This window comes from Corvus kubaryi, unplaced genomic scaffold (genome assembly GCF_017639235.1).
Source record: "Corvus kubaryi isolate FWS band 111438036 unplaced genomic scaffold, C.kubaryi_AGA036_p1.0 137, whole genome shotgun sequence".
Lineage (NCBI taxonomy): Eukaryota > Metazoa > Chordata > Aves > Passeriformes > Corvidae > Corvus > Corvus kubaryi.
Genome location: NW_024580671.1, coordinates 30,123,591 through 30,148,159, shown reverse-complemented (window position 1 = coordinate 30,148,159; position 24,569 = coordinate 30,123,591). Strand labels below are relative to the sequence as shown.

Here is a 24,569-nt window from a genome sequence, read left to right as displayed (position 1 = left end):
CCGGCGGGACGCGGCTCTGCCCGGGCCGGGTCCCTCGGAGCACGGGGCGGGCCCAGCCCCCGACCCGGCGGGACGCGGCTCTGCCCGGGCCGGGTCCCTCGGAGCACGGGGCGGGCCCAGCCCCCGACCCGGCGGGGACCGGGGCCGCCGAGCGGCGCCGCGCCTGCGCCCCGCGCTCTGTCATCCGCGGCGCCGCTGACGCGGCGGGGGCGGTGCTGCGGCCGCGGGGACCCGCGGGGAGTGCCCTGAGGGCTTTGGGCGGCGGCACCCGCGGTCTTCCCGTCCTCTCGGCACCATCCTGCGAGGGGAAGCGGCGGCTCGTCGGTCGGCGCCCGTGGCGGGGAAGGAAGGGCTCGCCGAGCTGCCGCCGGGCTAAGGAGCTGCCTGGCCTCCCAGCTCAGGCCGTGGTCGGCGGCGCCTCGCCCGCAGCCTCCCGGAGCCCGCAGAGGCTTCAGCCGGCTCTTGGAAGGGTCCGGCCCTCAGGCCGAGGTGGGTGCTGAGCCACGGGGCTGAGCTGGCAGCTGCTGGAAGGGATGCGCCCAGACTCCTCCTGTTCCTCTCTCCTGTAACCTGATCCTTTCCTCTAAGTATGAAAAGAGCACCGCTTGGCTAGTTTTTTCCTGCCGTATTATGTCTATATTGCTGCAGTTTTACTATTTTGTTTTCTTTATTCGCGTCTTCCTCTGCAGCACCCTTGGTCATCCAGTTTGTTCTTCCTGGTGCTCTCTATTGCCTCTGTAACTCTGGCTCATCAACTGCACCACTTTGTCACTCCTGTAGTCAGTTTAATAGGGGGGATTAGCTTAATTAAAGCTTGTAGCAGATAAAGTGTAAGTGTATAGGTTTTTATTTTTAAATACTGTTTTGAAAGTGATACTAAGAAATTGAGGATTGAACTAGCCAAACACTTGTCATTGTTGCCTTTTTTGTTTCACTGTGAACATCCTCTCAATGTCAGGTTTTCTCTGGATGCTGCCAATTGTGTGGATCAGCAAGTGTCTTTTATGCTATACCGTGTGGGTTTTTCTAGTAAATATTTTAGTGATGCATTTACTTTCCAAATCATTGTAAGGCCCACATGGATACTTTGCTAGTAACACATCAGACATGAGTTGGTATCTCTGAAATATCCTAAACTTGTGAAAAGGTAAAGTGGAACATTATCTTCCATTGCATTTAACAAATTTTTTTTTTTTGTAGTTTTCATTAAGTTTTCTATATTATATATGCATGAACTACGTATCTATTGGACTAATTGTAATAAAATTAATGCTTTTGGGGAAGGAAGAAATATCCAGATGTATTTCTCTTAAGTAGTTAATATATAATAAATCACCAGTTGGATATGTAAGCAAGGTTTTATCAGGTCTCAGATAAGACTTAAGCCAGCAAATTTTCTCACTTAAAGCGATATAATTCATGAATGTGGTATTTAAGTCTCAGTTTGTATTGAACTGTCAGCTTTTCATGGAATTTTGTTCCTCAATAGGTTATATTTGTTTGTGCTTACTGTGGGCTAATTAGAAATTATATACTCAGTATTGCAGAGAAAGAAAACATGGCAAGCATTGCTCTTAGAGAGAAAGAAGTCACTAGAGATCTAGATCACTGTGATATTCCCTACTATGTTTCTGAATTTCTGGAAAGAGAACTTGGAAGTGACTATGATTCCCTGGGGAAGCTAGACAGCCTGATTGAAAAGCTATCTGAAAACAAAAAGCAGTTAGAAGAACAGGTAAGCAGCTTTCTATTTTATTTTTTTCTTCTTCTTAACATGCTGCATGACTGATTAAGAATATGAAACTAAATGAAATGTATCAGTATCTCAATGGTACTGCTCTACACAGTGCAGTGTTTTTATGTCTGCCCTAATACTTCTCTGTCAATGCAGGTACTTACAGTTTCATCGGAAGTCCCTAAAAGAATTCAGAATGCCTTAAAGAAAGCAGAAGATTCCAAAAAGTCTCTGAGTCAGCTTCTAGAGGAAGAAACTGTTCTGTCTGAGTCCATCAATAGCCACTTGCTGAAAGCTCAGCCATGGATGGAGGATCTCGATGTAGTGATTGGTCAAGTAGAAGAGCTCGAGCGACACCTGGCCTACCTCAAATGGATTTGTCGCATAGAAGAGCTGAGGTAGAGTTCCTGAGTACTGTATATATGTTCTGAGACTGGTAACCTGGTTTATCCCATTATTCAAGTATTTTAAATGCAAGAAAGTTTTGTCTTTACTTTTCAATATACAAGTGATTATTTTCTGTTATCATTAATGAATATTTGGCCTTGACTTCTCTGTGTTTTATAGTGATAGCATTCAGCAGTATCTGATGACCAACAATGTTCCGGAGGCAGCCAGTACTCTAGCATGCATGGCAGAACTGGATATTAAACTTCAGGAGTCATCTTGTTCTCATCTTCTTGCTTTTGTGAGATCCACTGTTAAATTCTGGCATAAAATCCTTAAGGACAAATTGACGAGGTGAGAGAGTTACTGTGACTCCTTCATCTTCACGTTGTACTGTAAGTTCATGTCCAAGTGCTTACTTTGTGTTGCAGTGACTTTGAGGAGGTGCTGGTGCAGCTCCGCTGGCCCTTTGTGGGACCACCTCAGTCCCAGGCATTTGGCCTTGCTGCACCAGCCAACGCTCCTGATGTGTACAACAACTTGGAGATGCTGTTCTGTCAGCTTCTGAAACTGCAAACCTCGTATCCTTTTAAATTGTTGTGTATTTTAGCAGGGGTAAAAACTGTGACAGATGCCCATTCTCAAGGAGAATTATTTAAAATTTTGTTCTCCCTAAAGATGGAAGATAATTTATGTTACTTTGTATTAACATTAGAATGTTGTGGGGGTTTTTCTTTGGGTTTTTCTGTCATTTAGAAAGTGCCAAGTGCCAAATTTGTCCTTTTTGGCAGTAGCAAGATTTTTACTCCAAGTCATCAGATCCAGTGCTCATGGTAGCTGGCAGTTCAGGTTGCATGAGTATCATGATAACCTGCTTACCCTGCTTGGTATCATTACCCATGCATGTTAGTTAAAAAATGGTGATGTGTGTTTCATTACACACAGTTAATGCTTTTTATTTTATAGCCTTTTGTGAAATCAGCTTTAATCACTTTAATGTGTCCCACTACAGAAGGAAAAGAGGGAAAAGTAAAGATACATGTCTTGGAAGGAGACTTTGAGGTTGTTCAGAAGGCACTGCTGCTCAATCTGTCCCCGATTTTTGTGAATTAAATAATTCACAAAAATTAGTTAAAATTAAAGCTCAACTAAGCCTTTTTTGTGTGTGAGAGACTGTGGCTGCCTTTTTTTTTTTTTTTTTTTTTCCTTTTATCATGTAATAGAAAGATGCAAGGCCATTGTCCACAACCCTGAGTTGGTAACAATTTTGGTTTGGCAGAGTGGCTCACTTAAATCCATTACATGAAAACAGGAAATCATGTGTTGCATTTATTAATCCCAGGAGTCTTTATCCTCCTTTAACAAATATGAATAAGTGTGTCTCTTGGACAGCCACTGTGTTGGTTTCTGACAGTGGTGGTTTGCTGGATTCCTAAAAGTTTCCCAAATTAAACTGACTTAAGGGACTTGTATTGTCATTGAATAAATAATCCCTAAAGGCCTGAGTTATATTAAATATTACATAAAGTGGAATATTTTGAAATATCTTTTATATTTGAGGAATTTCACTGTTTTCATAATACTGCCTTCAGTCAATGGTGTCGAACTAAGCAGTGTTCATTTTTATAAGCACATACTATTGAAATGACGATGTTGGGGTAATTCAACACTTAAGTCCATCCTTGACTGTCGAACTTAGAGATGAGCTGTTAACCAAACCTAAACAATTGCCGGAGAAGTACCCTTTACCCCCTTCACCACCAGTTGTCCTCCCGATACAGATCATGCTGAATCCTCTTCAGAAAAGATTCAAGTATCATTTCACTGGAAATAAACAAACCAATGTTCTAAACAAGGTATGGGAGAAAATGGTTTGACATTTCTAAATGGTTTTGCAATCAACAGTTAGATTGCTGTGTTTAAATTGTATAGCTTTCACACTTTCCAGAATTAGGATTCTTCAAAATTGTGTGGTTCTTGTGCCTACCTAAGTGTGGAGAGACATCGAGATAGCACTTCGAGACCTGCCAGAGGCACAGGCGTTTTCTCTGGGCGAGATCCTTTCCCTTGCCCAGATCCTTCTAAATAAAGCATTATTACAATCTCAGACGGACTCCCATCAGTTCACAAGTTTTGATTAATTTCCTGTGTCTTGTTGCAAATGGTTTTGCACTGCTCTCTATTTCTTGAGCTCAAAGGCTGTGACTTTGAGTTTTGGTATTGTGTTTTGCCTTCATGTAACTGAAAATGTTGGATTCTGCAGGTAGGATATGAAATGTGATTAGTCTAAAGGCACTGTTAAATAATAATTTTTTTTAATGGGTTGAATTTTTTAATTGACATAAAACAAGAGATGCCGAGTTTAGCAGTTGGAAACTGACTCACTTTTTGTGTGAATTGCCTTCAAATACAGAGGATTTTTCTCTGAGAATTAGTGTTGGAATGGGTTTCATTGCATTAATGCCACCGTAATACATCTGGAGCAAAGTTTGGGACCTGTTTTATAACTGTCCAGTTGCACAAATCTGCTTGTGATCACCATCTTGTGTAAATCTAAACACATTTGCAATCTTGATAGATGTTACTACAGAGCTTTTAAAAATACTGTTGTGTATGTTAGTGGGAAAGAGGTGTTTTAGATATGAACAAAATTATTTAAAAAGCAAATGGAAAAAATATGTTCAAGACATAAAATTTGCAAACAACAATAGGTGAAAAACTATTTTAAAAATAAGAACTTGTCAAGAAAAGGTTACAGGTAATCTAGTGTCAGATCAGAAAGGTATTTCAACAGGGCCTTGCTGAAATTTGGGTTGGGTTTGTTGGGTTGGGATTTTGTTTGTTTTTTTTTTTTTTGAGTAATGACTTGGATAATGCAATAAAGAAAATACCACTGTAAAATACTTGAAAGACAGCAACCTGGACAGGGTTACAGGTATTTCAGAGGAGAGGCTCAGAGTTCACAATGACCCTGCCCAGTTGGGGAAGGAGTGTTAAACCCAACAACCCAAGCATGCTAAAATTAATGACACAAATGAAAATGAATACAGAGGTGAGAAACAGACACAAAAAATGTGAGTGCACCTCAGCACTCACTTGGCTGTTGGGAATGAAGAAAATAGGAACTGCTTCCAGTTGCACTAACACTGAAGTAAGCGTTCATCAAAACCTGCAGCCCGTGGAATTTTTGTGGAAACTGAAAAAGCTTAAAGGCATTAAAAAATGAAATGAGAAGGTGATAGATTCCCCACTTCTAGGGGGAGGGTGGGGCTCAGGTTAGGTACAATAACAGTAAGAGCAGAGCTTTTTTCAGGAGAGCATCCTTTTTGATGTACCAAGAAATAAAGGCCACATGGGAGAACAGAAGTATATGAAGCAGAAACAAGGCTCTCCTGACTGAGAAAGCAGTAGAGAAAGGGGAAATAAAAATGGAGCTTTTGCTTGAGAAACAATATTTGGTACATTTAAGACAATGAAAATCCAGAAATATTTTTCTGATAATGCTTTTATATTAATGAAAGCTAAGTAAAACAGTGAAAGGCTTGTGTGACCTGAGATCAAGAGAAGGCAGGGAAAGAGAGCAGTATTTTTAGAAATTTGTCCTAAAATACTAATAGCACTTGAATAAATGTTGTTTGGATGCATTTAATAATTTTTTTTCTTTTTTAAATAAGCCTGAGTGGTATTTAACACAAGTACTTATGTGGATTGGAAATCATTCCAAGTTTCTTGATGACAAAATCCAGCCAATACTGGAAAAGGCAGGATCTTCAGTGAATGCTGGGGTAAGCAATTAAATGATTTTTTAAATGTGAATATAATAACTAAGTCAACTTCCGATAGATATGTGTGTAAGCCCATTTCCACTGAAATCTGTATGTGGTGAGACTTAGTCTAGTAGCAGTTGGTTGTGTACATGTTTGCATGTGTCAGTATTTCCTATCTCTGACATTGACTTTTTTCCTTTCCAAAGCTTGAATTCTCTCGTGCTCTAGTAATGCTGATTTTGGAGAAGTTGGCTGCTGATATTCCCTGCCTGTTGTATGATGATACACTCTTTTGTCACCTTGTGGATGAGGTACTTCTGTTTGAGAGAGAGTTGTACAGCATTCATGGTTATCTCAGCAGCTTTCCCAGTTGCATGCATATTCTGTCAGAAGAATCCTGCTTCCAAAGGTGGCTAACAGTGGAAAAAAAATGTAAGACTTCCAGTGGATTTTGTTGGCCTTTATATTGCACAATCAGAAAGTATGTGTCTGCTTACACAGCTACCCTTCTCAAGTAGGATAAGTCACTTGGACAGGGCTACTGCCAAAAGCATATGTATTTTTATGCTCTGTAATTATTCTGAATAAAAATTGATTAGGTTTCAACAGTGCTTCTGTATTTTGTAGGACTCTTGCCCCTAAGCTTTATGTTATCAGGTAGGCTTATTTTTAGACAAATGTTAGGTGTGTGCAAACAGAGAGGGACATTAAATTGAAATAAGGGAGAGTTACTAGTTTTTGAGAAATGAAGAAGAAATATATTGGAAAGGAGCAAGGCAACTATTACCAAAAAAAAAAACCAAAACAAAACCAACCCCCCCAGTCAATTCTGACATTTAACTCTGTTAATAGTGTTGTAAATGCAGATACATTGAAGCTGGTTTTGTATGAAATGAGTTGTCAGTAGTTTTTATAACCTGAAAATGCAATATTTAACTTAGTAAAGGTAAGGCTTTTATGTTAATATATTTTACAGGGGTTTTTGTTGGAATTTTTTTAAAATTCAAAACTTAAAAGTTTTGTGCATTTCAGTTGCTCTTCAGAAAATGGACTCTATGCTTTCATCAGAGGCTGCATGGATATCACAGTATGAAGATATCACTGATGTAGATGAAATGAAAGTTCCAGACTGTGCTGAAACTTTTATGACTCTCTTGTTAGTTATAACAGGTAATTGTATCTATGGGCATTGCTCTTGTTTGTAATGAATAGTAAAAAACCTTCAGCTAACATATTTCTTTACTAAATATTTATTGTCAGCAGCAGTCACCAAATAATGTTGCAAAGTTGTGGTGTTTGCAGTTTAATAAAAGCATCCTGTTTGTTTTGTATTTTGGACACTAACACATGAATAATCTTGAGCTAGTGACATGTTTACAAAATAATAATTAAAAGTACACATGTGATATTTACCATATTTTTTCTCGCTTGGCAGAATATAATTTGTTGCAATTCTGTAATAAATCCTGACACTCATTTTGAATCTGTAACAATTCAGAAGCTATTAAATAACTTCTCCCTTTTTGCAACAGAACATAAGAGCAGGTATGTTTTCAGGAGACACTAAATTGCTTCTTCCGTGGCTTGCTTTCTCTTGTGAGGACGCTTTAGGGGCCACACTGGAGGGTGTGGTATAATCACACATTGCTTCAAGTGTTAGAATACAAACTGCTCATGGAATCAGGAGGGGGAAGGAAGTAGTTTCTTTGCATGTTTAGCTTTTGCATGATCAGCTTCCCTGAAATCATTGATATATCAGCTGTTTTAAATACTGACATTTAAATACTGACTATATGATGTTCTCATAGGCGTAAGGTGGTACAATAAGATGCCTGTAATGTTTCTTTTTGAAAAGTTTTTATTCAGTTTGAAAAGCCTAAAAACATTTAATTAATGTCTTTCCAGACAGGTATAAGAATCTTCCAACAGCTTCCAGAAAACTACAGTTTCTAGGCCTACAGAAGGAGTTAGTTGATGATTTCAGGATACGATTAACTCAAGTAATGAAGGAAGAGACAAGAGCTTCCTTAGGATTCCGATACTGTGCAATCCTTAATGCTGTTAATTATATAGCAACAGTGTTGGCAGACTGGGCTGACAATGTAGTAAGTAATTATTCTTTTGTAGGAAAAAAGAGATTTTAAAATGGACTTTGAATGTTTGTTTCGTAACAAACATTTTATTTTCAGCACTTTTTAGGTGTATTCAGGAGAATGAATTACTGAAAAAGTAAAATGAGATATAAATTCAGATTTAGTAAAAGATGTATAAATAAGGACAGGTTATTGAGGTCTAAGCTGCTAATTATAAACTTTCTAGGGAAATGCAGAGAGAGCCTGGAAAATGGAATAATCTGAAGAGACCAAAAAAAAGTAGTCTCTTTTACATGTGTTTTATTGTAAAAAAAAAAGTGAATTGATTTTGGAGATCTCTGAACCAGAGCAGCAGCCTTTGCCTGGTCCTTGAACTCCTCCCTTGGCAGGAGAGCTTAGCCAGATCCAGTGTGGGTTATCTGTGTTGCAACACGGTTCAGCTGTGGCCCAGAAAGGCCACACTGATAACTGGGAATCAGTGACTGCTATACAACAGCCTGGTGGCAGCACGGCCTAGTGCAGAATTCCAGCTTTTCTATGGATATTGGTGCTAATGGTCAAAAAACCTGTTACACACAGAGTGTGCAGAATAAGATATTGTGTGTGCTGTGGGCAGCCTCCAAATTCTTACTGTCTTCACAGGAAGCTGTGGCTCTAGCAGGGGATAATCTTGCTGTGATAGGACAGCAGCCTTCATGTTGTGTAACTGCATCTACTACAGTGTCTTGATCTGCTTAAAAGCAAAACCGATACGCTGTTACCACAATGTCACATTAAACTTGTTAAACTCGATTCATTTTCTTGCTGTTGTCAGCACAGTAAATTTATGATTCAATGAATAATCATTGCTAAAAATTACAATTCAAGTTTACTTTTCCAAATCTTAAAGAGGTCAAGGTAGGGTTTTTTAAAAGCATGCTGCTGGCAATCTTAAAATATCTTTTCAGTATTTCTTTAGATCTGTTCCCTTTACCTATCTGTTGTTGTATCTGAAACCTGTATCAGTTCCATCACTAGAATTAAACCACCATGTTTTGTTTTTGACTAAGTCAGGACCACAGGGAAAGATAAGAAAATGTTTTCAAAATCTTAAATTTTTAATTTTATAAATGTGCCAGGAGAGGCTTTTCTAGAGCTGTGCCTAACAAAGTACCACTGAAAAGTTCAAGGGATAACCATTTTTTGTGGTGTTCCTCTCTGGTTTTGTTTGCCTAGTTCTTCTTGCAGCTGCAGCAGGCTGAGCTGGAGGTTCATGCAGAAAGTGACACCGTGAGCCAGCTCCAGCTGGGACAGCTGGCGTCCATGGAGAGCTCGGTCTTTGATGACATGATCAACCTCCTGGAGCGCCTGAAGCACGACATGCTGACACGACAAGTAGATCATGTCTTCAGAGAGGTCAAAGATGCTGCAAAGCTCTACAAAAAAGAGAGGTGATTCTGTTTGTTTAATCTCTTTGTTTAATCTCTTCCCATATTACAGTATTGTTTCGTGTTAAAAATACTGAGGTCAGTAAAGGCAAGAATAAATAATAGGCAATATTTCTTTTCCTGAGTAGGAAAGCTGCAGGGCAATAAGTTCTGGAAAATTCTCCTGATTCTTACCTTAGGACTGTTGTCATGATATGTTTTCTAAAGTAGTTCCACCCTAGGAAAAATTCTGGATTGTTCTAGTTTTCTATTTTGAACAGGAATTATTTTCTTCATAGTAGTATTGAAGATTTTATGCAAAATGGCCTGTCACAACTATTCTGTTTTCACAGACTCCTAGGGCTTCTTGAGTATTTTCTCCTGAGTAGAATTTCTGAAGTACTTCTTAAAAGGAATAGAACTCAGTGATTTCCAGATTAGATGGGATTCCCTAGAATGACATGTTCAGAGATTTATAACTAAAGCGTGAGTTTAATATTAAATGAAATTCAAACATAGCATTAGACTGATAACTTTTAGATTAGAAATGGGAAAGCACTGCCTCTGAAACATTGTAAATGGGTAAGATTTTTTTTAAGGATAATTTTAGCTTCAGCTGTTGTAATGAGTTATTTCATTCTAATGACTGCAGTGCAATGGTTTCTTTCAGGTGGTTGTCTTTGCCCTCTCAAGCAGAGCAAGCAGTGATGTCTTTGTCGAGCACGGCATGCCCAATGTTGCAGACACTGCGAGACCGTTTGCTACAACTGGAGCAGCAGCTCTGCCACTCTCTGTTCAAAACTTTCTGGCAAATGCTTGCAGAGAAAGTGGATCTGTACATCTATCAGGAAGTGGGTATCAGTGTGACCTGTGCAATGCTGTGTAGGTGTCAGGGACTGGCTTAAACAGCAGATGCCCCTCTTTGTATTTGTAGATCATTATGGCAAATCATTTCAATGAAGGAGGAGCAGCACAACTCCAGTTTGACATGAGTCGGAATTTGTTCCCCTTGTTTTCACACTACTGCAAGAGGCCAGAAAACTACTTCAAGCAGTAAGTAGGCAAACTTCTGATCTAGTCGTATTTCAAAAGTGAGTGTCCAGAGAATGACAAGTGTTGTGCTTAAAACCAAGATTTTTTCACAGTTAGTTTTGATCCACACTTTAAATGTATTGATCATTCATGCTTCTGATGTTTTCAACTAGGAAAGTTGATTCTGTGGCATGTGCTCAGACAGCAACAGATTGTGGCATGTGTCCTGGAGTATTTTGTGCAGTCAGGATGTCTAGATAGATTAACTTGTGGAAGGAATATTAAGTAGCACAAAGCTCTGAAACTGGGGCCAAAGAAACTAGTTAAAGATACAGTTACAACACAACAAACTTTATTGTTAGAAGAAGGACTATAAACTATGTTCCTTCTTAGGATTGCCTTGTATAGCAGTCTAGATGCTGTCATGGATGAGAAGCTGCTACTTTCTTTGTGGTTGGTCTTTTTCACTAGCCCACAGTCTCCTAAAGAGTCCAGCATCAAACTCCTTGGCTAATTGGGGCTGAAATCTGAATATTTTTAAACCAACATGGAGCATGGAAGGTTTTTTTGTTATACTTAAATTTGTGCTGCTTACATTAATCCATGTAACCTTTCCTCTAGCATAAAAGAAGCTTGCATTATCCTGAACCTGAATATTGGCTCTGCCTTGCTTCTGAAGGATGTCCTACAGTCAGCTTCAGAAAATGAACCATCAAAGCCAAGCCAGCCATCTGCAACAGCAGCACTAAATGAACTTGGACTTTATAAACTGGCTCAAAGGGATGTTGAGATTCTTCTTAATTTGAGAGCTAGTTGGCCAAATACAGGAAAATAAAGACTTCTTCTTCAGAAGTGTTTAATAACTTGGTCTAGATTATTTATTCCAAGCAAACGCAAAGCAAGTATCTTGTAATGTACTTATTTTTTAATTTCTGTATACTGAGAGATTGTTTTAATCTAAACTTATGCCTTATTCTGTACAGTTCAAAAAAGAAAATTCCAAATGCTACTGCCTTGGTGTTGAACTGTGCAGATCTTATTTTCCATGGCCACCTTGCCATTGCATTTGGAAGCTGAAACTGTGTTCATCTCTAATGAATAGTCTGCCTTGTCAGTGTTTGCTGTATCTTTCTGAGGAACACGTAGTATTTACAGTGTAAATGCATTTTTGTACAACGTGGGCTACTCTTCCCTATGAACTGGTTAGCCTTCAGTTAAAAACAGATGTTTTACATCTCCAAATTCCAGGTAATGGATGTTCTGTATTAAAATGTATATAATCAATGCAGAAGGAAGGAATATGTCACTGTTTTCTTCATACAAATTAAGTTTTTTTTTCCTATATGAGACTATATCTTAATTTTTTTAAAAGTTTCTCCTTATAAATTGCATAGTGTGTGCTAAGTTTGAAAATACCAGTTGGAAGTGCTACCTACCCTTACCTGTGGACATTTGTCATAACTTGTTGTTTTTTCTTTAAAAGCAAGCAAACAAACGAACAAAAAACCCAACCAAACAAAAACCAAAACACAGCACAAGCCCAAAAATCAATTTAATTTTATTCAGTGGTAATGCGCCAACAGGTAACAATCTTTTACTGTAAACTGTAACCTGAAGGAGGAAAACTCCAAAATACTATTTCACGTGCATAAGAGAGCTCTACTTTTTTTTTTTAACCATCTAATTATATTAAGAACAGCAGTTCTTAATGATACTCCCTCCAGTGCCTGCTAGACATGAATGAGTTCTTGTCATTTGTCCTTTTCAGCTGATTGCTCCTCTGAAGGGTGGAGAAGATGAGAAAAAGAGTACTGCTTAAAATCGACTTCACAGCTGACAAACCAGAAGAAAAATTGGGGAAGATGTCTGTTTTTAATATATATAGAAGACCAGTGCTCAAACTAATACACAGACCAGCTCTCCAGCATCTTTTTCTTCCTAAGACAGAAAAAGAAAATCTCTAGTTAGATAAGGAGGATAGTTAGTTCAGTACCTTTCAGTGATTGCAACAGTTACTTAAAAATTGCTCCTAGAACCATACCTTGACTATGAGAAATTATTAGAACTGCGAACCTATTTCATCTCCAGCTGTGGTACCAGCCCTGACAAAGAAAACAACAGGGCCTCACAGTTCCACATTTCCAGATCAGTATTTTAACCCCTGGGCTGCCTGGTGACCTTCACTCTGACCTGAGGGGCAGGTACTGTGAGAGGTCTCCTGCGAGAGGATCCTGGAACTGAGGTGGTGGAGGGCATGGAGTTTGAATCACAGCAAGGCAAGAAGGTCAGGAAATAACTGACCTTTTTTAAATTTTGCAATGCAAAGTGACACAGTCAAGCTTAAACCAGCAAGTCCTTTAATTATGTAGCTTTGTAAATAAAAGATAAATCTCAGTAAAGTATCTCCTATGCATATGCACCCCACAAAAAAACCAAAACACCCACAACTTCAATTAAACTTACATTCCTTCCTTGAATACATCCCGTGTGATATTCACATCATCATCTAGCTCCAAATCCTCAGTGCTCAGTCCCAAAGTTTTAAGAGCTAAAGTTAACAAAAGAAAATTTCTTAGGCAAGCCTTTGGAAAGAAAAATTTAAATTTAAAGGTGCCTAGATCTAACAAAAGGTAAACGTGTGTAGCTTAACAACATGTAACTTAAACATAGGAAACTTAACCACAAGTAACTTTTTAAACTTTCCAAGTTCCAGGTTGTGTGGGGAGGTGTGTGGATAATTCTGAAGTGTACAGATAGGTAACTTTGAAACTATTTTAATAATTCTGTGCAAGCAAACAGTTCGCTGGGGTGCAGGTGGACGCACCTTCCCTGTACTGCGCTGGCCTGATGTGGCCCTGGCCTAGGACATCCAGCAGGCTGAACATGGCGTCCACGTTGGCCTCGTCCATGAGGAACGGGTACTCGCCCTCGGCTCGTCTCCCAGCCTTTACCCTCTCCAGCACCTGGATCAGGAACTCGCGTGGCTTTTCTGCAACGAGGTCAGATTGCCCGCGGGCACCGGGCCCTCAGCCGGGGAGCGAAGGCCGCGCAGCCCCGCTGCCCCCGCGGCCTCCCCGCTCTCGGCGGGGCCGGGCCCGTGCGCACCGGGGCGGTGGAAGAGCAGCAGCGCTCCGAGGCGGTGCAGCAGCTCGGGCAGCCGGTGCCTCCGCAGGTACTCGCGGCTCTGCTCCTCGCCCGCCGCCATCCCGCGGTGCCGGGGCGGCGTGAGGCGGCACCGGGACCCGCGGGACCAGCGGGAGGAGGGCGAGCAGAGGAGCCCGCAGAGAACCGGGACGTGGGGGGGCCGGCGCTCCCTCAAGCGGCTCCTGCCGTGGGACGCTCCGCTGAGGCGGGCAGGAAGGGGGAAGAGAAAACTGACTGTCCTGGAAGTCGTCACGTTAGCACCGGAACAGACACACCTCGCTCCCGGCAGGGCACCGGCTCTGCGTTGGTTCGTGGGGAAAGCAAATTACACGCGGTAGGTTTTAACACGTATGCCGGTGTTGAGGGCCTGTTAGTCTGGAGAAGATTAATGATGTCCCCTCCCACTGCATATATAACTATCTCAAAGGCCGGTGCCAAGAGGATGTGCCAGACTCTTTTCGATGGTGCCAGCGACAGGACGGGTAACAATGGCCATAAAACAAAACGCAAGAAGTTTCACCTCAATATGAGGAGGAACTTCTTTATGTTGAGGGTGGCAGAGCACTGGAACAGGCTGCCCAGGGCGGTCGCGCAGTCTCCCTCTCTGGAGACGTTCCAAACCTGCCTGGATGCGTTCCTGTGTCACCTGCTCCAGGTGAGCCTGCCTTGGCATGCCTGGACGGCATGATCTCCAGGGGTCCCTCCCAACCCTAAGGATTTTGTGATTTTGTGTTCTCACCTCCAGTCACGTTTCCTTCCACCGGCGGTACCACCTTCACTTCTCACCACTCCGCAGGTACAGTCCTGGTTCATCCCCGAGGTGTGCGGGGATGCCAGGATGTTCCCAGTGTTCCACACCCGTGTGAGGTGCAAAACCAGTGGCCAGCAACTGAGAGTAAGAGAGTTTACATTTTAAAACCACTATTGAGCCTTGCAGCATAGCCTATGCAAACAGAGAAGAGACATCAAAGAAGATTTTGACTGTACTACCCATTATTAGTAGGAGAAAGATAATCAAGTAAAGCATTCCACTAAAAAAAAAATAAGGAAATCTACAAAGATATAACTATCTGCCATCAAATAAAACCAGGCAATGATAAATGAGCATATAGTAAAGAATAATATTCCTGTGAAAAGTGTAGCACTAAATATATTTAACTATTTGCCAAAATTAAAATATCTAAGACATTAATAGAATTCACTTATTTTTTCTTAGATAAAGTGGGAGAAAGGCAGCATCCAAAGCTGCAGAGATTGTACAGCCATGTGCTGTCTGTATGCTCTAGTATTTTAAACTGACTATGCTACCTGCTTTGAGTCTCAATGAGGGCTAGAGGAGCTGTAGGTTTCTAACAGTTGCCTCCTGTGACAGTTGCAGGCAGTGATGTAAACCTCCTTTTCCTAAGTAAAACATCCCATAGTTACTCAATCCATTCCTGCATTTGTCTTTTTATGCCTTTCTGCAGAGTGTGCAAAGATTAGCAAAATTTTTTCCTAAAAAAGAGTCATAGGAGGAAGTGTAGATTGAAATGTGAAGTACAAACAGGAGAAGAGATGGTCAGCAGAGGAGAAATAAAGGTATGGAAAATACATTATTGAAAATGAGAACCTAAGGATAGGAAGATTGACAGGAAAAGAAGGCGCAAGTGAAATACTGGTAGGTAGGTCAGTGTTTGGGTCAAGGAAACCAGCATTTGGAAAAGGATGTTTCTCCTTTAGTGGTCAGCAAAGATAACCAGTATGAAATACACGTTAAGGCTAAAATTTTAAGAATAAGCACAGGAATTACAGATTTAAATGTGTTTCCCTGAGGAATGGTTTAAAAAAAACACTAAACAGAGCAAACCCCAATTGATTTATAACTAGAAATGTATTTTTTAAAATTCTATTTCACTATTAAGGAAGCACAATTTATTTACTTGAACAAATATTCTGATAATGAATAATGTATTTATTATTTATGTAATAAATTATTATCCTCAGTTCATATAATGATAGTACAAGCTATATGTATGAATCCTAAAAGTATCATAGTCCAGGATAATTTGTGAGGAGCTCTAATGGGCTACTATAGGAGAAATTGAACTTGTAGTGGCTGAGAAAAACAGGATTTGACAAACATCTGAAAGTATTCTGGTTCCATTATAGAGATGCTACTAAATGAGTTTTAATAAAGAGCTGAAGGACCAAATTATTTTCATCTGTCTAAAGTGTTCTGGTTATATAAATTGGATTTGTTCAAAAGGCTTAATACCTGTTGTGACAGAAGCTGAGCCTTCTACAGAATATCATTAGTAATTTAAGCCTTTCATCTAATTTAATAGGACTAAATAGACTACAGTGAGTTGTTAAGAGTTGTCATGAAGAGAAACAGGGACTGCAGGTCAGATATGCAGCTGGTTCCAGAACAACCATTTGTCTTGCAGGGGAAAACAGGCAGATAGACATATTCTTTCAAATGTGAATGTCAGAAGACTCAAGTCTTGGGCTGTGGGAAAGACAGGAGCAATATGATCTGGGAAAGATCCCATGGTGTGTCATAGGCTTCCTGTGCACACAGCTGCTGAGAGCAGCTCCCTTAAGGCTTTACCTGCCTCTGCTGCTCCTCAGCATGGACGCTGGGAAACAGTGAGCTGTAGGGATAGGTCCTGCCATTGCTATACCTGCTTTGGAAAAGTTCCACTGCACCTTCCCTCTCTGTGTCCCCAAGGACTTCCAAGATACAGGTGAGTTCCTCATCAGGGGATTTTACACTATACATTTACAGAGGAAAGTGCTTAACTACAGAAATACTGAGCTTCTGAGTATTAATTAAGTCAACAGCCAGAACCACTTTTTTTTGTTGTTTTTACTGTATAGATCATCAGAATAATTAAGTTGGAATGGTCCTCTGGAAATCATGTGGTCAACTCCCTTTCCTCCTCAAACTGGGCTAATTTCAAAGACCAGCTCAGGTTGTTCACAGCCTTGTCAAGTTTTTGTTGTCTCCAGAATGGAGATTCCACAACATCATTTGGTCTGTGTTCCAGTGCTCAGCTACATGGTAATGGTATCAGCCTGCATCCTTGAATCAAGCCCATCTTTTCCCCCAGGCTTCTATAAATGCAGGATAAGCAGTCTTTCCCTCAGACAGCCTGGGGATAGTACCTCACTGTCCAGACTGTGTCTAAAGCTCTGAGCACAGACCTCTCCAGTTAAAACCTGAAGCAAAGGCAGCAATGAGTATACCTCTACCACTTCCCTCTGTCCTCTGTCACCAGGTCACCTACCCCATGTAGTGGGGCCCACATTTTACTTACTTTTCCTTCCATGTTAATGTACTGAAAGTGTCTTTCACATCCCTCACTAATTCCAACTCCAGCTAAGCTTTGGCTTTCCTGCTTCTGTTTCAGCATGCCTAGGCAGTCTTTATTCCTCTAGGGTAGCCCACCCCTCCTTCCACAGTCTGTGTACTTGCCTTTTGCCTCTGACTTAGTCAGGAGCTTTCCATTCAGCCATGCTGGCCTTCTCCCATGTCTGCTCAGCTTCCAGCAGATCAGAATGGACTGTTCCTGTGCTTCAGCTAGCTCTCCTGGGCCCATCAGGGCAGTCTTCTGTGGGATTCTGCCAGCAAAATGTCTGCAGGAGACAAAGTTTGCTCTCCTGAATTCCAGGGTTGTAATTCAACTATTTATCTTCCTCACTTCCCTCAGAAACTTAAGCTTTGCTATCCTGTAGTTGCTGCTGCCAAGGCTGCCACCAGTGTCAGTGCTCCCAGCAGCCCTTCCTTATGTGTGAGCAGCATGTCTAGCATAGCCCCACTCGGCTTGTTGAGCCCTTCTGTCAAAAAATTGTCCTTGATGTACTACAGAAGTAGCTGGATCAGCACTTGTGCCATCCCAGTCCTCTCCACAAGAACGAGAGCCTGTAGTCATCAGTCTAAGCTGCGAATGTTGGCTTTTTCTTGCAACCAGTCAGCTGCGAAATAAAGGCTAAACCTACCATCAGAAATCATGTACTGGGAAAAAAATAAATCAGGAATTACATTTCTGAGTCAAGGAGAAGTAAGAATCTGTCACAAAAAGGCTAGTTTGATATCAGGAGACTTTGCTGTCTTACAGAACTGTCCACTTCTCAGTTGGCTGAAAAGCCACAAAACTGATTTCCTGGGACTATGGTTGGACTCCTGCTGAAGGCAAAGGGGAAAAAAGAAGTTACTTGAGCAGGAGCCTGCATTTTTTGAAATATACAGTATATTTATCTGTTTAAGTGTGGCTCTGAGCCCACCGCTCTTCAAAGCACAGATGCTTTTATTCTAGCAGTATCTGTAGAATGAGTTCACACTACACAGGGTGGGGGAGATCAGAGATCCATCTCCATCGCCGCAGTGTCTCTGACACCACACAGTCCAAACAGACATTTTGAGCAACAAAAAAGTGGGCATGCAGTTAGGAAGCAGAGGTAAGTATGGATTATGCATCTCCAAAGGTTTGTGTTTCTAAAGAGTAACCCCAGTCTTCTCCTGTACTTGAATGCAAATCCACACATCCACTCAAACAGTAGTCACAAGGACAGTACTTTGTAAAAGCAGAGTTACCAGTAAGAGCCCTTGTTGGTGTTACTGCTCAGATTATGTATTCGTGTAACACAAATCCTAAAGAAAAGCAACACAGAAGGAGTAGCTCAAGGCAAGATTATACAAACAACAAAAACCCAAAATGCCCAAGCAACCACACCACAAAACCCCTCAACTGATTATGGGTCAAAATAAGAGAAAACTAAGGAAGGCAAATAATTGCAATTTAAGAGCAAAGCTGACCAGAGAAGAAAGTTCCTTGTGTAGACTGTTGAGAATGTCTTAGAACTAAGGTGATATATATATATATATATACACATATATATATACACATACATATGTATATACATTCTGCACCCTTGGTGGGAAAGGCAAAGAGGTTGAGCCTGTGTAGTCATTTGCCAGTAGTGACCTATCTCACTCACCTGTGCCACAGCTCTCCAAATCAGCACTGAGGACATTGCCTACTGGGAAGGGATGATGGCTTCTCTTCTGCAGTGATGTCTCCTCCATCACCATTTCATCTGCTGCCTCAGTAGGGCCAGGCTGGAAATGAGCTGACACAGACACGGGATTCCCAGGGCTGCACTTGTGTTCATCGGGCCATTCTTTGTACTTACACCAAAAGGCCTTCACACCTGTGGATTCTGTAAATGCATTTTGTCCATGATAGACAGCTTTTCTGAAAAACTACCCTTGTGGTGTCACATCAACCATGTTAGCAACTGCTCCAAGTTACTCAAACCCAGACTGAATTTCAGAAGTAAATCTGTCAGGTTTGGGAAATCTGCAAAGGGCACAGCTGAAGATAGTGCCCCATCTCAAATCCCTGCTGGTGTCCTTACCCTCAAATCAAGTTCTACTGGATCCTGATTATTATTGCTGGCAAACTTCCCCTAAAGCTTCTCTTCTCCTTTCTGTAGGGAGAAGAGATCACAGACTAAAGCTAAATATTTCTGGGTCAGCCACAGACAACAAAACCCCCTCACAAAAGAATCCAGCCTGTGTCATTTCTGGTGCATTAGAAAATGAGAACAAGAGCTCAGTACCATCTGCCATGGATGCTCCAGTCAAAGGGCAGGCTGGGACCTGCTACTCATTTATCAGCTTTAGCTTTCTTCTACTTAGGAAAGTATCTTTTAAAAGAAAGAGATCTGCATTTGTTTTGAGTAGTTGCTTTCAAGAAATATTCAAGGAGCAAAACAGCATAGAAAAATTTGCATGAAATAAACATTCTTGAGTTCTGAAGTCTGAATCTGTTGTATGACTCTCTTCCAAATATATCTGGAATCAGTATTTGGCATTTTTTCCAATTGTGAATCCTGACAAATTTGGAAAAATAAAACAGATCCTGGTTACACACAGCAATGACTTTCTTCTAAAATAAATAGTTCCATGGTAAAAACAGAAGCATAAAAACGAGAGTGCAATGAATAAAGAAGTTACAGTGTGATCTGCTTCCCTCTAAAATTGATGGTATTTAGAGCATGTTAGAGAATATGAGCAGGAGAGGAGTGCTACGAGCAAAATACTTGTGCATAACCAAGAAAAGGAGGGGAAACCCAACTCCAAATATGAGAACAGTTTTTAGATCATTCCAACAAACCCACAGGAGCTAAAACATGACTGATTCATATTTGGGAAGTAAAGTCAGTGATCTTCAACCTTTGCTGGCCACAGGCAATGATGGCAAGCAACTAATACATCAGCAATATTCTGTTTTCTTGGCTGTAGTTTTAATTTCCAATGGCTGCTAGAAATAGCAAAGCATCTTACAAACACAGTGTCACTCTTTAGCCATACATGGGGACCACTTGTATCAGATGAAACTTCAGCATCTACTGCTACTTCATGATGTTTATTTTTTCTATACTGGAAAAGATAAACTAAAGATTAAAAAAAAGCTTTCAAAATACAAGTATCTCAGAGTATCTCAGATCAAGGCATTAATTGGACAGTAAAGACGAAATTCAGGATTAGCTTTTGTGACATCAGAAGGTGCAAGACATCACACAACAAGCCGTTCCTAGAATGTAAAATATCCCTCCTTCAATTCCCTTCTCCTGCAAGGCAGCCCAGCTTCCTACCTCCTCTGCCAGTTCTGTGTGCACACAGAAATGTAGTCTGCAGTCCAAATTGCTTCCTTTTAAAAAAGATACTGTAATTGTGAGCATCTTCCCTACAGTATCTCCAAGGCAGTTTCCAGATACTTCATAAAAGGAGCATAAAAATGTACATCTTCCCCATATTTGCAGAAGAGGGTGGCTGTGAGAGAAAAAAATTGCAATCCTCTCTGCAGAGCTGTCGAGCCAATGAACAATTTAAGTCTCATTTGATCTGTAATTGAACAGGCTTTACACAGAACAAGAATCCTAATGCCTAGATAAGAGCTGCGTTTTTAGCATTAACGATGATAAAAAGACTGGTTATAAATCTGTACTGCCCACTGAAGTGAGAGTTCCGAAATCTAGCAGCTGTAACAAAGTTAATTCTTACACTGACAAGGAATGAGAAAATGCACTCAGCTAAGCAAAGGAGTTTATAAATGGTTTATCAGTGCAAAAAACCTCAGTAGCTGATCGCTGCACGTGTCTTGACATGTAAATACAGAAATATTTTAAACATGAATGCCAAAAATAATCCCGGAGCAATTCAGCCCTGTGCAGAAAGCTGGGCACATCTTTTGAACTGCCGTGGAAATCGCAGTGCAGGGTATCCACACAGTGTATTTCAGTCTCTGGGAAGAGAAAGGGCAGTCTTGCAATACGCACCATTTTTGCTTTGCAAAGAGAAATAATGACAAACCCCATCTATTTCTTACAAACATATAAATTATTTTATTTACAAAGCCATGTTACAAAAAAAAAAATAATAATAAAGCAAAAAACAAAAAATACAATCGCTCACTAGAGAATATCTCCAGGCCCGGTGTTGAACCATGGCAGTATCAATCAGATACATGTTTGTTCTGGTTTTCCTTTTTTAAACTGTAAGCCATAGAATTTACTATTTACACCTACTTTAGACATTTATTCTGCTTACAATTATCACAAGCATGGAATGAATTCTATTTGATACTGCTAATACATAAAGGTGCAGGACAAAGAATGAAAATACTTAGTGTTACAAAATATGGATTGTAGAAAAGAAATTGGCTGTACAAGTATGGCATTTTTTTTTCTTAGAATGATTGGACATGCTTTCTTCAAAAGTCTTCTGGAAAAGGTTCTAAAATCGGTAGTAGGAAAGCACAATATAGCAGGTGCAAATTCATTTCTGTGCAACAACAGTTATTTAATATATCCCATGACTGACCAGCTATGCAAAACCCACAGAGTTTTGTTAAAGTGCCATGGGTCAACAGCATAACAAAATATAAGGTGTAAATAGAAAAATTTCTTTTTTTCTTCTTTTTTTTTAAAACAATAGTTCACTGAGAATCAGCAATAATAGAATATGCTGTATAAACTATTTTCTACAAAGGTCGATCAGCACTATTTACAATTGTTACATCAATACAAAAGAAGGCATACAAGTTATCCAAGTTGCTTTTTATGGCTGACGGGCCTATGCATTGCGTATGTGTAACAACCAAAGCTTCTGAGCCTCTATTGCTGGAAACAAATCACAAGGTTTTCAGGCAAATGGGGAAGAAAAAGACCTACGAGTGAATGCTACACTAAGAATGCATTATAGGCTGGTCCAGTTTGTATCCATTTTTTTCCAAATGTTTACTTCCATTTCATTTTGCAGGCTAAAATTTCCGATACATTTAATCAAATAATGATTCTTTGATGATGAAAGAACACCACGGGATTTTACTTCGTGCTTAACTTTCCTGAAATGCTGTCAGGTGTAAGCCAGTTGAAAACAAAATTTAAGCAGCATTCAAAGGACAGGTTCCATAATTCAGCTTTCCAATTAAAAGATGCATGGAAACAGCTAAAGCTTCCTAAAACTACAAAATTGCTCCTTCAGTCACTGATTAGCATTATTTCTCAGAAGCAACCACTGAATCTCACAACCACTGTTTTCCCTCAACAACTAGAAATAGCAGTTCATTGATTACAGAGGATGACTTTGTTACTGAGATTTTTAAAATCCTGCAGTTTTATAACTCAAAATAAATTAAAAAAAATCAACATAGTACTGCTCCTAAAACTCAACAAGACAAAAATTGTGCAAAAATAACAAAGATATGTACACATTTTTCAGTCTGAAGAAATGTACAATAAAAACATAATTCAAAGAACATTTTAAAAATATAAACATTGCTTAAACTTTCCTAAGTTTCATACTGTTTCTGAAACTATACCGGTCAGTTAGCTCTGAAGTATAGCAAAACATAAATTATTACAAAATTAACACTATAAAAATTTATTTTAAGAATATTTCTAAACTTTTTTCAAAGGGTCTAGCCTTGTTTATAATTGCTTAAACATTTTTAGTCTTAAAATTTGCCTTAAGCCTTCTTTTTTTAAAAAAGAAAGTAGTAATAATCTCCCTATTTGCAGTCTCTCGCCTTTCCCCAAGATGTAAATAAACCAGCATATAAGTGCACTTTTAACACTGTAGAAATAAAAATTAACTCCTCTGTACTGTTGTTTCAGTACTAGTATTGGCTTCCTGATTATAAAATCTATATTTTATTAAAAAATTATTCAGTAATCCTATAAGAAACACTGTCAGTGCAATTCTATTAATGCAAGCCAATCTGCTCAACTCATGTCCTCTCAAACCCAAACTGCTCACTGAAATTATCAAGTGCTGTGTTCTTAAGGGTCTGGAAATCCCCCAAGATATGGGGATTTTACACATTGGGCCCCTGATAACAGTAATTACAGTTTGGTGCAAAATCTGCTATGCATTGATTGAAGTATAGATTCCTTAAGAGTCTGATCCTGGAAGAGGCTGAACACTCAGAATTCCCACTGAAATTATTAAATGCTGTAGGTACAGAGCACCAATCAGGATTAGTCCCTAAAGTTACAGTGCCCCAGCTGTTTGTAAATTACTAAGAAATGCACTCAATTTTTATCCATAGGACAAGCTTAAATACAGAATTACTGTAATTTTTATTTAATGAAAAAATTTGGAGATCCTTTAAATAAATTCATATCATGATCTGGATTTTTTCTTTTTTTTTTGGAATGTCCGTTGTGTTCTGGTAAGGAAACAAAGGGAGCATTGCAATGCTAACAGCTTTAAAAGGCATGAAACATAACCAAGCAGAACGCACAGATCAGTGGCAAATACAAGTGGAAAAACTAAACAAACCACTATTACAGTTTTCTGTAAATTTAATTTTCTTTAAAACCACAAATTCATAAAAGATTAAATCCATCTGCAGGACATAGAAAAGAAAAACCCTGTGGAGTAGGGCTGCTGAGAGCTAGAGATTATAGGCTGGTTCCTTTTCCTTGTTATGGAAGAGTCCTTATTCTACCAGTCCGGTTTGATGTCTTCTAAAAGAGAAACCAGAGCCAGGTTCAAAATCACACAATGTTTTTTGGTATAAAACACTTCAATAAAGTCTGTGGCTGACAGTACTCAAAGCAGGAATTTATTTCAAGTTCCTGAACTAAACTGCCTCCCTGTTTACTGACATTAGACCTTTAAGAAAAGGAACTGCTTTGAATAAACAGCATATTTCCTTTTGGGACGGTCTGAGTTTAGTAAGCTTTGGTGAATCTCATGTTCATTAACTTGGTTATCATTACAAATAAAGAGCAGCAATTAGACGACAACTCTGAAGAATCTTTTCCTCTACACAGCATGTTTTCATGCACAAGGAATCCTCACACAGCATACACGTTGTCACCTTCCCTTAATAAAATGATCTAGTTACTCAGTATTTAAAAACCACCGCATACTGAGGTCTTGAAGTGTTAACACTTCCAGGCACCTAAAAGCACTATGAAGACAAAAACACTTGATTAGTAAAAAACCTAGAACAAGTATAAAATTTGGAGAAAACAAACTTTTAATACATACAGGCACAAATAATTTCACTATAAAACAACCGTTCCATTAATTTTTGTTAAAGACCAAGTAGTTTTTATAGGGAAAAGTAGTATTTCTTTCACTCAAGCAAAAATAGTTGGAAAAACAGGCACGTTTTTATGAATACAATCCCTAGTTCAGGCCTCAAAGAGAGGCAGCAATATTCATATTAAACATTCATTGAGAAGAATCCGTTGGAGTTTAACCTGATGGGAGTTTAATGCAATGGGAGAGAACTCACAGGCCCACAACAATTCTCATGATCCACCAGTCCCACAGAAGTACCTGAGTGAACTTCAACACATGGAGCAAATGACCAAAAGGAACTACTCCTGTGACATCAAAACAACTACAGGCCACCTTCAGCTCACAACTCATCACTGAGTGAGAAACACTCAGTTATGGGTGGCAGGTGACTTCCACAGCACTGCTGTGTGTCCTCTCATT

The 24,569-nt window shown here is 39.8% G+C and overlaps 3 protein-coding genes across 10 annotated transcripts in view; 1 reads left to right on the top strand and 2 right to left on the bottom strand.

The window, feature by feature from the left end:
• The first annotated feature begins 207 nt into the window (after positions 1-207).
• Positions 208-11,715, top strand: RINT1 (RAD50 interactor 1). Its single transcript, XM_042018373.1, has 14 exons — positions 208-489; positions 1,540-1,735; positions 1,892-2,133; positions 2,303-2,476; positions 2,554-2,703; positions 3,822-3,978; positions 5,797-5,907; positions 6,096-6,321; positions 6,922-7,059; positions 7,795-7,994; positions 9,198-9,412; positions 10,059-10,239; positions 10,323-10,441; positions 11,042-11,715. The coding sequence occupies exons 2-14, from the start codon at positions 1,559-1,561 to the stop codon at positions 11,253-11,255; spliced, it is 2,304 nt and encodes a 767-aa protein (XP_041874307.1). The 5' UTR covers positions 208-489; positions 1,540-1,558; the 3' UTR covers positions 11,256-11,715.
• A 244-nt stretch (positions 11,716-11,959) lies between these two features.
• On the bottom strand, positions 11,960-13,771 carry EFCAB10 (EF-hand calcium binding domain 10). Of its 2 annotated transcripts, XM_042018379.1 has the most exons (5): positions 13,526-13,771; positions 13,245-13,409; positions 12,884-12,968; positions 12,462-12,522; positions 11,960-12,358 (listed from the first exon to the last, which is right to left on the bottom strand). In XM_042018379.1, exons 1-4 carry the CDS (start codon positions 13,623-13,625, stop codon positions 12,480-12,482), a joined length of 393 nt encoding a protein of 130 aa, XP_041874313.1. In that variant the 5' UTR covers positions 13,626-13,771; the 3' UTR covers positions 11,960-12,358; positions 12,462-12,479. The 2 variants fall into 2 exon arrangements, with proteins under 2 accessions (XP_041874313.1, XP_041874314.1); XM_042018380.1 differs by lacking the exon at positions 12,462-12,522 and having other exon boundaries at positions 13,526-13,763.
• ATXN7L1 (ataxin 7 like 1) overlaps positions 13,244-24,569 on the bottom strand; it is a 120,592-nt gene continuing 109,266 nt past the window's right edge. For 5 of the 7 annotated variants that reach the window (XM_042018365.1, XM_042018368.1, XM_042018369.1 and 2 more), the window contains 2 exons: positions 14,304-23,584; positions 13,244-13,409 (listed from right to left, as the gene is read on the bottom strand). In XM_042018365.1, the coding sequence (XP_041874299.1) occupies positions 23,543-23,584 (42 nt within the window). In that variant the 3' untranslated portion in view covers positions 13,244-13,409; positions 14,304-23,542. Of the gene's footprint in view, positions 13,410-14,303; positions 24,034-24,569 lie in introns of all 7 variants that reach the window. The other 2 variants (XM_042018363.1, XM_042018364.1) reach the window with 2 other exon arrangements.

What these genes read in the sequence shown, in the direction of transcription:
- RINT1 (XM_042018373.1), top strand. Translation starts at nt 1,559, where the DNA reads ATGGCAAGCATTGCTCTTAGAGAGAAAGAAGTCACTAGAGATCTAGAT. An exon ending in CTTCTGAAACTGCAAACCTC is followed by an intron (nt 2,704 to 3,821) that starts GTATCCTTTTAA and finishes TGTCGAACTTAG; the next exon opens with AGATGAGCTGTTAACCAAAC. An exon ending in CCAGAAAACTACTTCAAGCA is followed by an intron (nt 10,442 to 11,041) that starts GTAAGTAGGCAA and finishes CCTTTCCTCTAG; the next exon opens with CATAAAAGAAGCTTGCATTA.
- EFCAB10 (XM_042018379.1), bottom strand. Translation starts at nt 13,625, where the DNA reads ATGGCGGCGGGCGAGGAGCAGAGCCGCGAGTACCTGCGGAGGCACCGG. An exon ending in GCTGCTCTTCCACCGCCCCG is followed by an intron (nt 13,410 to 13,525) that starts GTGCGCACGGGC and finishes ACCTCGTTGCAG; the next exon opens with AAAAGCCACGCGAGTTCCTG. An exon ending in GCCAGCGCAGTACAGGGAAG is followed by an intron (nt 12,969 to 13,244) that starts GTGCGTCCACCT and finishes TGTTAACTTTAG; the next exon opens with CTCTTAAAACTTTGGGACTG.